Genomic DNA, 13,621 nt, shown 5'->3' with positions numbered 1-13,621 from the left:
AATCAAGAAGTATCGCCGATCATTGACCTTTCCTTGCTCGCATATCTAAACCATGAACTCGACCGCCCAGACACAACAAAGAGCTCGTACTCCAGTGAACCGATAGCGCCGTGCCAATCTGATATAAATTTGCACAACCTTTCTTATAGCTACACGTGTTGTAAAGTACGCCACATCTGAGAATCTCATTTTAATCTCGCACTGTAGCTGGTGCAGAAAAGTTCAGGATGTGGCTTTTCTGTAAAAGGCGTCTGGTATTTAGTACTTCAGAGAAGCAAGGAATTTAATTAAAGCAGAACATTTAATAACATTTTCACTCAGACGTCAAGTATGTCCATATAAACCAGACAAATCAGTTATAAGTGATTGGATTTTAATGTTTTACTGGTTCATCGGAGGACTTTTTCTTCTGGTTAATTAAGGTTACTGAGCTCTTTTTAGATTTTATCCATGACTTGTATGAGATGCAGGACGAATGGGCATAAATAAAGCATGCTTGCATTCAAAGGAATAAAATCAAGACTACAATTTTCCTTTCACCATCTGATTTGAGTCTGATTTTTACAGTGGACATACAGACACCACTGCTATTTATTCCAGCACTAATGGTGAGGAATTCACGAGGGGAGGCAAGCTGCCCATGATCAGCGACCAGTCTAACCGTCTCCAGCTGAAAATGGATCTCAGGGAAGGTTTAAATCATTACTTTGGTTCATCGGTAGTTCTTCTGGAGCTTGACGGTGTACCACCACCCACTGAGAGCAGATCGTAGAGAGAGAAATGAAATGCTTTAAGGTCAAACGTGAGCTTCAGCCCTGGGGAGGCTCGGCAAAAGGAGAAACTATCAGAGCCTCTCTCAGGCTTTGTGCCATTGAGGCTTGTTTTTTTACAAAAAGATGTCTCAATTTTTTGGTGGATTTAATAGAGAAGCAAAAGAAAAGTCTTCTTTTCACAAATGCTTAGCTATCTTGACCGGTCCGAAGGTGATTAATGTTCTGTAATTTTATTTCTGTAATAATTTTCTACCACAGGTTTATATCAATGCATTTATTATAATACATTATCTATATCTCTATAGTAACAGCTCTTTCGCAGGGTCTTGTACGGTAGATGCTTCACATAAATTGAATAAGAATGCGTTGATATGGTCGCGTTTTCTGCGACAAAAGGTTTATTTAGTTTTGTTGTGCAATGACGACGGTATTTAGCGTTCTGCTTAGCATTTATGGAAGTCTCCAGTGTCGGCGCTTGGTTATTTAGTCAGAGGTCGATTTTAAATCATCTTGTCAGTTAAGGTTTATTTGTTGCTCTCGTCTCTCGCTTGTGTTTTATGACTGGAAATCATTGTCCAGGAGTGTTTCCAGCCATCAGAGCGTGGGTTTATGTGTTTTAACCACCACTTAAAGAACATTAAGGCCTTTAAGACCTAATAACTCATGCAACAGAAAAAAAAAATGTAACCGTTAACATTAAATCCCATTTGGGATTCATATTTGGGGTAAGGTGACGGTGGAACATCAGCGGTAGAGGTTCTGCACTAGTGATTAGAAGGTTAGCTCTCTTAAGCAACATCTTTAAGACTGAAGTTCTCAGCTTTGAGCTCGAAAGTCATTCTGGATCATTTCTGGATTGTTGGTTTGAATAAAGTTCTCATTCCTGCAGTGAGTTTCAGTCTTCTATCGTTTCTCTGCTTCACGTTGCTATTGGTTGCTTTGCTGGACTGAAACCACTACCACTATGTAGTTTTATTGTGAATTAAAATGTTTTTACAGTGTTGTTTTTATTGGGTTCTTTCAGATCTTCCTCTCTCTTCTATATGGATTCTTAGCATAAATGTGACGTCGTTATTATTCCTGTAACTTCTTGTGTCTCGGTACATAGCAGAAGACCGAGTACTGTATATACTGTAAGTTTAGTGTCCTCATAATTCTTTGATGAGTATGTGTTTTGGGGTTTTTGGGTGGTTTTACACTTGGTGTCTGTTTCATCACAGCAAAGCTTCCAAAGTTGGTGGGGAAAAAATAATTTTACTGGTGCATATACACTGATCAGCCAAGTGAATAACATTGATTATTGCATTACAATGGCAAATGTGAAGGGGTGGGATATATTGGCAGCAAGTGAATAGTCAGTTCTTGAAGTTGATGGAGCAGGAAAAATGGGCAAGCGTAAGGATATGAGTGACTGTGACAAGGGCCATATTGTGATGGTTAGACGACCGGGTCAGAGCATCTCCAAAAGAACAGGTCTTGTGGGATGTTCCCGGTATGCAGTGGTTAGTACCTACCAAAAGTGGTCCAAGGAAGGACAACTGGTGAACCAGGGACATGGGCGCCCAAGGCTCACTGGTGTGCGTGGGGAGCGAAGGCTCGCCCGTCTGATCCGATCCCACAGAAGAGCTACTGTAGCACAAATTGCTGAAAAAGTGAATGCTGGCTATGATAGAAAGGTGTCAGAACGCACAGTGCATCACAGCTTTCTGCGTATGGAGCTGCGTAGCCGCAGACCGGTCAGAGCGCCCATTCTGACCCCCTGTACACCACTGAAAACTCCTACAATGGGCACGTGAGCATCAGAACTGGACCATGGAGCAATGGAAGAAGGTGAACTGGTCTGATGAATCACGTTTCCTTTTACATCATGTGGACAGTCGGGTGCGTGTGTGTCGCTTACCTGGGGAAGAGATTGCACCAGGATGCACTATGGGAAGAAGGCGAGCCGGCGGAGGAAGTGTGATGCTCTGGGCGATGTTCTGCTGGGAAACCTTCAGTCCTGGCATTCAAGTGGATGTTAGTTTGACACGTCCCACCTACCTAAACACTGCTGCAGACCAAGTACACCCCTTCATCTCAACGGTATTCCTTAATGTCAGTGGTGCTCTTTCAGCAGGATAATGCTCCCTGACACACTACAAAAATTGTTCACGAACGGTTTGTGGAACATGACAAAGAGTTCAAAGTGTTGACTCGGCCTCCAAATTCCCCAGATCTCAATCCGACCGAGCGTCTGTGGAACGTGCCGGGCAAACAAGTCCGATCCATGGAGGCTCCACCTCGCAACATACAGGACTTAAAGTATCCGCTGCTAACACCTTCAGAGGTCTTGTGGAGCCCGTGCCTTGACTCGTCAGAGCTGTTTTGGTGGCACAAGGAGGACCTACCCAATATTAGGCAGGTGGTTTTAATGTTATGGCTCATCTGTGTATCTAAAGTCTAATTTGAACTGTATCTGCATATAGTAAAGCCAAACAAGCAGCTCAAATTCTCTTGATTTTCCGATTTTTCTCATCACCAGAGCTTTATTTTCTCCGTTATCTTCATTACTGATAAATAAATCTAAAGTTAGATAGAAGGCTAAAATAGTTAGTCAGCTGATAGAAGTGCTTTCTGTCTGTCTGTAATTCTGTTTGTCTTTCTTTCTTTCACTATATACATTATTAAAGAATTAAAACTGACTGTTTTTGTACTTCTGAGTAAAACCTTTCAAGGCTTTGTGCAGAACCGTACAACAAAAGGGTTTCTATTCAGGGTAGGGTGCTTTTAATAAGCAAAGAACTGTAAACTTTTTTTTTTTTCTTTTTTTTTTAAACTCTCGAGGAAATATTTTAAAGGATATTTTGATACAGGACATCCATACGATATTTAATATTGAAATATTTTTTTCTACCTAGCGATGACTACAATCCAATACCCAGGATCTGAATCGATCTGATACCAGTTAAAAGATTGTGTATCGGACATCAGAGGGAAAAAAAAAATGCATGAATTCAAACCAATCCTGAAATCCTTTGCAATGCAAGCGATTCTATGTGGAAGAGTTTAACTGAATAAATCAAAGCGGTTGTTTTGAAAGTCGTGTTTTTAGCTATGTATTTTTAAGTGCTTCGGTTAAAAAAGATCATTTTAAAGACTTGTAGTATTTTAAAGAAAAATATATCAAGATGGATATTTTTATCGGCTGATAGTGAAGCTTTCATTGTCAGTATCGGTATTGGGGGGGGGGGGGGGGGGGACCATGGTATTTCTATGTAGTGCCATCTCTAATTCTATCATATGATTTTTTTATAGACTATGACCAGTCAGAGTAACTGTGATTCTTTTACGCTCTTGAAATCTTTAAACATCTTTTCCCCACATCAAGCACAGCAAAAGGACTTTCATCATGTGGTGAGAAAATCAGTGGCAGATGCCTCATATGAAACACTCTTTCTGTCTTTTTTTTTTTTTTTTTTTTTTTTTTTTTTTTTGCTTGTGTCTGACAGAGTCCAGGTTGTGATGAGTTTTTGGGTTCAGACAAGGTGCTGGATAAATGTGGTGTGTGCGGCGGGGACAACACAGCGTGTCGGCTGGTTTCTGGACTGTTCCAGCACAGCCTGTCCAAAGTCGGCTACCACAAGATCGTAGAGATCCCACAGGGAGCCACCAAAATCAACGTCACTGAGATGGTCAAGAGCCAAAATTACCTCGGTGAGTGGAGGTTTACACACACACACACACACACACACACACACACACACACACGCGCGCGCGCGCAGAACCTAATTCTCCACATTCAGGTGTAAAGAAAACAGAAACAGTACTTCTGATATAAATTAGCTCGATACAAACTTCTTCAATAATGATAATAGTCATATAAATTAATATTAATATGCAACGTTTTATTATTTTGAACATCTCCGCGCCATACTTGGAAAACATTAAGCAACGCATGTATGTACAGTATGATAAACTGCACTAATCAGTACTAATGACATACAGCAGAAGCCTATTATAATTAACTGTAAATCGATGAAAATAACTACAAATACTGAGTGCATGTGGTGGAATTTTTCCATTAAAATAAAACTGTGAGCACGTGAAAGAATCTGTGGTTATTTCTCGAACGAGTTCACAGAAATCTTTCTTTCTCACTAAAAGTCAGATCGTTTCACTCGGAGTAAAAAAAAAAATCTGTTTCTGAGATTATAATGGCAGTATGTGTGTGTTTGAGAGAGAGAGACAAAGAGGTCGAGAGTCTCCTGCTATATGAGGAGTGACTGGAGGAATGTCAGTGCTTTATTGTTGGAGACATTGCTTTAATGAGAGCCACGTCGAGCCCCAGCAGTGTGTCTGGCTCACGGCAGACACGGCCGTGTGTTCGCTCTCCTTCCTCTCCTGCCTTAGGGGTCATGGACATAAACAAGCTTTCATTAGTGTCCCCTTTCCCCACCGTGAGTTCAGCAGCCACTTCAATTACACAGAAGAATTTTCCAGTAAAATCGGGCCACTGTTAATGCGACGGTGTCAAAGACGGTCAAAAACGCAGATGCTGCTGTGGTGGAGTCTCGATCCAAACAGACAATGCAGAAACTTTTCAGAAGTTCAGATCAAATCCGATTCCCCTGGAAGACAGAGAAGTAATGTCTGCCGGATCAACGGTTTCGCTCAAAGGTGACGTCTAACCAAGGTTGGAAACTTCTGGAGAATTTTCCCTGGAAAGCTGCATTGCTCTGAAGGCCTTCTATTGACTGAATTCATTTGTAACTTATGTCTCTGGAGATTTCGCTACATCGTAAAGTTATATGGTCAATACTAGATAACTGGAAACATAAATACTCGCCGTGTGTCAGAACAAATTACTGAAAAGATCACCGAGACGCCATTGCAACGCTTCGGAGTCAGATCCAAAAGAACAGACGCTGCTGCTCTAAAATGTCAAATGTACATACAGTATCTCACAAAAGTGAGTACACCCCTCACATTTTTGTAAATATTTGATTATATCTTTTCATGTGACAGCACTGAAGAAATGACACTTTCCTACAATGTAAAGTAGTGAGTGTACAGCTTGTGTAACGGTGTAAATTTGCTGTCCCCTCAAAATAACTCAACACACAGCCATTAATGTCTAAACCGCTGGCAACAAAAGTGAGTACACCCCTAAGTGAAAATGTCCAAATTGGGCCCAAAGTGTCAATATTTTGTGTGGCCACCATTATTTTCCAGCACTGCCTTAACCCTCTTGGACATGGAGTTCACCAGAGCTTCACAGGTTGCCACTGGAGTCCTCTTCCACTCCTCCATGACGACATCACGGAGCTGGTGGATGTTAGAGACCTTGTGCTCCTCCACCTTCCATTTGAGGATGCCCCACAGATGCTCAATAGGGTTTAGGTCTGGAGACATGCTTGGCCAGTCCATCACCTTCACCCTCAGCTTCTTTAGTGTGTTTGGGGTTGTTATCATGCTGGAATACTGCCCTGCGGAACAGTTTCCGAAGGGAGGGGATCATGCTCTGCTTCAGTATGTCACAGTACATGTTGGCATTCATGGTTCCCTCAATGAACTGTAGCTCCCCAGTGCCGGCAGCACTCATGCAGCCCCAGACCAGGACAATCCCACCACCATGCTGGACTGTAGGCAAGACACACTTGTCTTTGTACTCCTCACCTGGTTGCCTCCACACACGCTTGACACCATCTGAACCAAATAAGTTTATCTTGGTCTCATCAGACCACAGGACACGGTTCCAGTAATCCATGTCCTTAGTCTGCTTGTCTTCAGCAAACTGTTTGCGGGTTTTCTTGTACATCATCTTTAGAAGAGGCTTCCTTCTGGGACGACAGCCATGCAGACCAATTTGATGCAGTGTGCGGCGTATGGTCTGAGCACTGACAGGCTGACCCCCCACCCCTTCAACCTCTGCAGCAATGCTGGCAGCACTCATACGTCTATTTCCCAAACACAACCTCTGGATATGACGCTGAGCACGTGCACTCAACGTCTTTGGTCGACCATGGCGAGGTCTGTTCTGAGTGGAACCTGTCCTGTTAAACCGCTGTATGGTCTTAGCCACCGTGTTGCAGCTCAGTGTCAGGGTCTTGGCAATCTTCTTACAGCCTAGGCGACCTTTATGTAGAGCAACAGTTCTTTTTTTCAGATCCTCAGAGAGTTCTTTGCCATGAGGTGCCATGTTGAACTTCCAGTGACCAGTATGAGGGAGTGTGAGAGCAATGGCACCAAATTTAACACACCTGCTCCCCATTCACACCTGAGATCTTGTAACACCAACAAGTCACATGACACCGGGGAGGGAAAATGGCTAATTGGGCCCAATATGGACATTTTCACTTAGGGGTGTACTCACTTTTGTTGCCAGCGGTTTAGACATTAATGGCTGTGTGTTGAGTTATTTTGAGGGGACAGCAAATTTACACTGTTACACAAGCTGTACACTCGCTACTTTACATTGTAGCAAAGTGTCATTTCTTCAGTGTTGTCACATGAAAAGATATCATCAACTATTTACAAAAATGTGAGGGGTGTACTCACTTTTGTGAGATACTGTATGTACATTTGACATTTTAGAGCAGCAGCGTCTGTTCTATACATACAGTAATATCATTCAATTCCTGCGTCACAGAAAGAACTGAGACCGCTAGATGATGCGCTAGTGTCAAATTTCGCAAAGTCACCATAATTAGTTGTGAGGAAACAAACCAGTACACCCACTCCAACAGCTCGCCACAAGCTTCCAGTTTTAGCATGTCATTTATGTTTTCCTGGCAGCTTTGCGGAGCCGCTCTGGACGTTCCATCATTAACGGAAACTGGGCCATCGACCGACCTGGAAAGTACGAAGGAGGAGGGACGATGTTCACTTACAGACGGCCCAATGAGATCAGCAGCACTGCCGGAGAGTCCTTTCTAGCAGAAGGGCCGACCGATGAGATCCTGGACGTCTATGTGAGTGACATTCGCAGACCGATCTTTATGGGATGTATTCAGAGTTGATTGACGTGCACAGCCTCACACAGTTTAATGACCTCGCTTTAGTATCGCAAAACTTCATTCATTTGTGTGGACCATTTTGTTAAAATAAACTAAATTTGCAGTGTCAGTGTGATGATTACATCTAGAACTATTCATGCGCCAATATCCAGTATTGTCAATACATTAGATTTAGATTAGATTTTTCAGCATTTTTTATTTTTTAATTGAAACGTCCACATTTTCTATCGCTGATTTTTTTCCCCCCGGGTTAAGTGAAACCTTAAGAAACCTATATTTGTTACGTATACATTAAAGTACCACGAAATTCTTCTCTTCTTAGAAAGAGATGATACGGCACCAATAGTGGCAGATTGGCAATGTTTGGGCTTCAACCCCTGACCTTCTGAACAGTAACCCAGCATCTTAACCACTGCTTAAAGTGGTGTAAAGGCTGTGGTTGACGCACTAGTGAACACACTGGCACCCTTGAATGTATTTTACTACTCTGAATGGGACGTCTTAACCGTAATCATAACCCGACTCTGAATACGAGGAACTTTCCGAGAGTATAAGGTCCTGTAGGAGTCATGTGCTGTTTGCTGCTGTGGTGAGGGATACAGTAGCAGTATGAAAGGGGAAAAAGGTGCTGGCTTTTGTTTTACCAAACGTGGGTATAGTTTGTGAATGGTGAAATGTGCTTGATCTGAGTGTCAACTCGGGCCACTTTAGATATGTACTGGATTTCGGTACCACATATAAAAGTGGCCCAATTTGGAATTTAAAATGATTGACCAATTATTCTAGTTAAACCTTCACTGTCATAGTACAGTCTTCTACATTGCTTGGCTCAGAAGCACTCGTTTTATAGTGTCTCCTCTCTTCTCGGTTTTGTCATTCAGATGATCTACCAGCAGCCCAATCCTAGAGTGCACTACGAGTACATCCTTCCTTCTGAGAACTCCGTCAGCGTGGCTACTGACACGGAGGAGGGTGAGCTGATCCGATCGTCACGCTTCATAACAACAACTAACATTCTAGTGTAGCACTGCACACTATAACACTTTATGGATGTGCTGTACTTAAATTAATGGTTCGTGTGGGGGGGAAATCATCGATAAATCAAGGCATTTCTTTAATTTTTCACTGGAACTCAGGGTTGAGTGAATGCTGAGATGCTATTAATATGCACTTCTTTTTTTTCATGATCTGTAAGAGATGACTCGGGGATATGATGTTAAATGGATTCACACACTCGTGCAAAAATAATACTGTTATTCGATAATGTTTTTGAAATATTTTACTGATTATAATTTCATGGTAAAGTGTAGTTTAAGTGCTGCTGTAATTTATACATTTAAACTATTCACATTAGTTGTTGTGACGTTCACTTTACCTGCGTTTAAGATGTCTTCTAGTCGTACAGATTTGTAAATGTAATACCAGTGGGACACACATAGCATCTCAGTCGTGGGGTCACCCATGTGGTGCCTTCAAGCTTCAGTGTAAAACTAAATGAGCAAAAAAACCTGGACACTAAACATGTCATTACCTAAATTTGATTTGATCCCCAAATGCCTCTTAAACTACCGTTAAACTAACATTAAACTAACATTAATCAACAGACATTTTATCCTTTCCAAATCCCATACTTATATATAACTCAATCCCCAACCCTGCCTCTAACATTGAGCCTGAATGTAACATGGAACCTTCCGGTAGGTAGTTTGTTAGTAATCTGAAGGTCATTTGTACATCAGGACCCTGTTTTCTGTAGGTAACACAGTGACCGATGGGGTGGAATATGATCAGTATGGCAGAAGGCCACCTCACGTACCTGAAAACCAGGTACCGCCTCGCAGGCACAGAGAACACAACTGGAAACTCACGGGCACGACTGACTGCAGCGCCTCCTGTGGCAGAGGTCGGAACCAAATACTTCAGCATGCGATTTGCAGATTTTAAAGCTGAATTTATATAAAATTTGCATAGTTTTACTACTGGTATCTATAATTTCCATTCTTGTAAATGCCATTTTGTCCCAAGTGACAACTTTTGCAAAATGAGGGTCCTAAATGAGCCTATATGCTATAGAAAGCGTCACAAACTAGATTTGCTGGGGGTTTTTTCTTATTTTTTTTATTTTTACTTTGAATGCATTTTTATACGATAGATTTATACGATAGTATATGACATAGGCCTAGTAATACAGTATTCCTATTGTTATTCTTATTGTTGTACCATTATAGATGATAAAATCACAAGTTTTAATTCTGACAGATCTTGACAGATTGGTGAAAACTTGGCTATGAAATTTCTAGACAGATGAAAATGAGAAGACATCTGCATTGTTTATTAGTTGTTATTAGTTATATATACTGAGATGGCACTTTATTAGGTATATACAGATAGTAGTAGCTAGTAAGAGTGTGTGTGTGTGTGTGTGTGTAGGAATCAGGCATACTGTGTTTGGCTGTGTGCATCGAGTCACTCACGAGCGTGTGTCTGACAGTCACTGTGACAGCGCTACTAAACCCAGCACACAGGAGGAGCCCTGCAATGTCCAGCCATGTCCCGCATTGTGAGAACACACACACACACACACACACACACACACACACACACACAGATATACATATATAAAGTACAGACCATTCCCATAAGGCGTCTCTTACCGAATTATACAGTAGAGACCAAAACCAGGACTACTGAGATGTTCTTATTTATACCACAGCGCTGTTGTACTCTCGATTCTCATTGGTCAGAGCGTGTTCACTGTCAGTAGTTCTGGCTGTAAGACAAATCGTAGGTTTATATTAGTGCACATGTTCCAATACATCTACAACAGACGCTTTACATAAACGGATTAAAAACTGTGTGTAATTGTTGATATGGTGACGCTTTCGTTAAGGAGACGTTTATGCAGCATTTGTGGAAGGAGTCTCCAGTGTCAGCGCTTTGTAAAAGTCAGAAGTAAAGCGCCATCTTTAAGACGGATAACATGAACTAGCTTGTTTTGTGGACAATTAACATTCAGTGTAACTATAAATGGATCAAATGTGTTGTTCTTTAATAAATTTAAAAAGGACTGTATTTTTGGCTCCATAATTGCTGTGGAGTAAGAGGAATAAAACGCTTCAGCCTCTGCTATTATTGGAAAACAATCAACTATTGGGTGGTAATGCGAACTCCATTTTTCCACCCTGTTGTTGATAATTTTCCTATAACAGCATGAAGGAGTGTTTCATTCCTTACAGAACCAAGCTGTAACGAATAACTTTACTATGCTGAATGATTCTGTGTTCGAGCAGCTGGGATATCGGTGTGTGGTCCGAGTGCAGTAAGACATGCGGCCTCGGCATGCAGCACCGACAGATCCTGTGCCGGCAGTTTTACATCAACCGCACCCTCACCGTGCCCGCCAAGCGCTGCGAACACCTGGAGCGGCCCGAGAGCAGCAGCACCTGTCAACTGAAGATCTGCAGCGAGTGGCAGATTCGCTCTGAGTGGACTTCTGTGAGTGACAGCTGCCCATCACACCACAGTCTTCACTCAGGAGTCCATGGGATTATGGGATGTCAGTTAAAAAAAAACAAAAAACTGGGTTCCCAAAAGCTACTCAGTTAAACAATGTCGCATGGTGTTACAGTGTATCCCTCTTAGTGAGTCTGTCTTTTTAGGGTTTATTATTATTATGCTGCTCATGTTTAGCCTCATGTTGTGTGTACATCTGGTTTAATATGGAAACTCGATATATATATATATATCTACTGCAGAGTTGTAATAATAAGGTTTCTGTGTGAAAACACATTTGCGTGTGTTTGTGCACTTACACTTGTAAGTAAGAACAGAACACAAAATCTCAAGAAAATCTCTGAAATGTTGGCTGATCTTTTTGTCCAGGGCACAAACACAATGTGCTACTTTTGAATCTTTGCTAGAAGAAGATAATGATCATATACTTGTGCACTTACACTTGTATGCGTGTGTGTGTGTGTGTGTGTGTGTGTGTGTGTGTGTGTGTGTGTGTGGTGTCAGTGCTCCATGCCTTGCGGTGTAGGTCAGAGAACACGTGAGGTGCACTGCGTCAGTAACGTGGGTGATATTGTAGAGGATGAGGAGTGCAACATGAATCTTCGTCCCCGTGACATTGAGAACTGTGACATGGGGCCGTGTGCTAAGAGCTGGTTCTACACAGACTGGGGTGAGCAGGTAAAAACAGTAACACATCATACCTACGATAATGATGGGAATGTTTTTATATCATGTTGAGGACCAAATCTTCTAACAGTGATGGGATTATTTGAGTTTCGATCTTGTGGGAATATTTGGTGGGATCCAATTCCCCCCAAAACCCCCCGACCATCACCGCCTTTTATTTATTTATTTAAAAAAGAAAAAAAATGACAAAACACGTAGCCATTATTTCGAAAATTAAAAGATCCAGAAGGTTTTCTTTTGGCCATTGAGGATAAGGTTAGTATTAGATTTAGGTGTAGCATAGCATTATTAAGCTGCATTAATAATTTTGTCAATGGAAGATCCCCGAAAGTATAGTAAGACAGCCGTGTGTGTGTGTGTGTGTGTGTGTGTGTGTGTGTGTGCGTGTGTGTCAGTGCTCTGCAGAGTGTGGCTTTGGCGTGCGAAGTCGCAGCATTGTGTGTCTCTCTAACCTGGTAAGCAGTGTGCCTCTGGAAGGCTGTGGTACGGAGCGCCCCCCTCAGGCTCAGCCGTGTAACAACGGGCCGTGTGAGAGCCGCACTGAGTGGTTCGCTGGGCCCTGGGGTCAGGTGAGTACACACACACCACCACCACCTCTACCACCAACACCTTTAACATGTTTTAACATTATGCACATACACAGCAATATGGTCTGAGTAAATATCTACCGTCATATGTAAGAAGTTGGTATAAATGGGCTAGCAAGGACAAAATATTAAAAAAAATAAGGTCCAATTTCTGACATCCACATCAGCTTGCTGCTAATAAATGGCTTGATGTGTATAAATGTTTATTACTAATATATAATAATAAAATTTAAAAAACACTGCCTCTGAAATGAACTTTTTTTTTTTAAAGCAAATTTAATATCCAGTTTTGTTTTTTGGGGTGGGAAATACTGTAACGTATTTAACTATCCGATTAAACCAGATTTTATTCGTCTCACATTCAGTACGACATACTGAATTGTAAACCTAAATAAAAATATCTCTATAGAAATATTAGAAACTAACCAACCCTCACTAAAGTAGTTGGATGGATGATTGGATGTTAATGGATGGTGTGCACGGGGGGTTGTCAGTGCTCGGCGGAGTGTGGAACAGGCAGCCAGCAGAGGACGGTGGTGTGTATGATGAAGTCTGATGACAGCTATGCAGTGATGCCACCCTACGAATGTTCTTCTCTGGATAAACCACTCAGCCAACAGAGTTGCACTGTGAAGGCCTGTGGAGCCAAGTGGTACTACACTGACTGGAGTGCAGTGAGTAGAGTGCATACACACACACACACACACACACACCCACACACACACACACACACACAGAGAAACCCACTTTCCTCACTGACCTGAGCTATTGTGTGTGTGTGTAGTGTTCAAAGACGTGTGAGGGGGGATTTCGTGTGCGAGAAGTGCGCTGTCTCTCTGACGATATGATGCCAAGCGAGGGATGTGAAGAACAGCAGAAACCAGAGGACAAAGAGGAGTGCAACCTCGATCCCTGTGTTCCACAGATCGGTGAGCTGATATATAACTATACTCTACTATACTATACCGCATAACTATACATACATTAATATACAGACCTACACTTTCAACAGTGCAAAAATATATTGCCATTTATACTCTCAACTATACAAATATATACTTGCAGC

At 41.9% G+C, this 13,621-nt stretch overlaps 1 protein-coding gene across 2 annotated transcripts in view; it reads left to right on the top strand.

Moving 5' to 3' along the window:
• adamtsl7 (ADAMTS-like 7) overlaps window positions 1-13,621 on the top strand; it is a 51,280-nt gene that overhangs the window by 35,096 nt on the left and 2,563 nt on the right. For both annotated transcript variants that reach the window (XM_047153385.2, XM_053678159.1), the window contains 10 exons: window positions 4,262-4,466; window positions 7,548-7,723; window positions 8,650-8,740; window positions 9,525-9,671; window positions 10,199-10,328; window positions 11,059-11,263; window positions 11,786-11,959; window positions 12,364-12,537; window positions 13,050-13,229; window positions 13,340-13,484. In XM_047153385.2, coding sequence (XP_047009341.2) covers window positions 4,262-4,466; window positions 7,548-7,723; window positions 8,650-8,740; window positions 9,525-9,671; window positions 10,199-10,328; window positions 11,059-11,263; window positions 11,786-11,959; window positions 12,364-12,537; window positions 13,050-13,229; window positions 13,340-13,484 — 1,627 coding nt within the window. The remainder of the gene's footprint in view (window positions 1-4,261; window positions 4,467-7,547; window positions 7,724-8,649; window positions 8,741-9,524; window positions 9,672-10,198; window positions 10,329-11,058; window positions 11,264-11,785; window positions 11,960-12,363; window positions 12,538-13,049; window positions 13,230-13,339; window positions 13,485-13,621) is intronic.

This window comes from Ictalurus punctatus, chromosome 4, assembly GCF_001660625.3.
Source record: "Ictalurus punctatus breed USDA103 chromosome 4, Coco_2.0, whole genome shotgun sequence".
Taxonomy (NCBI): Eukaryota; Metazoa; Chordata; class Actinopteri; order Siluriformes; family Ictaluridae; genus Ictalurus; species Ictalurus punctatus.
Note: the sequence above shows the minus strand (reverse complement) of the source record. Positions and strands in the feature narration are given on the sequence as shown.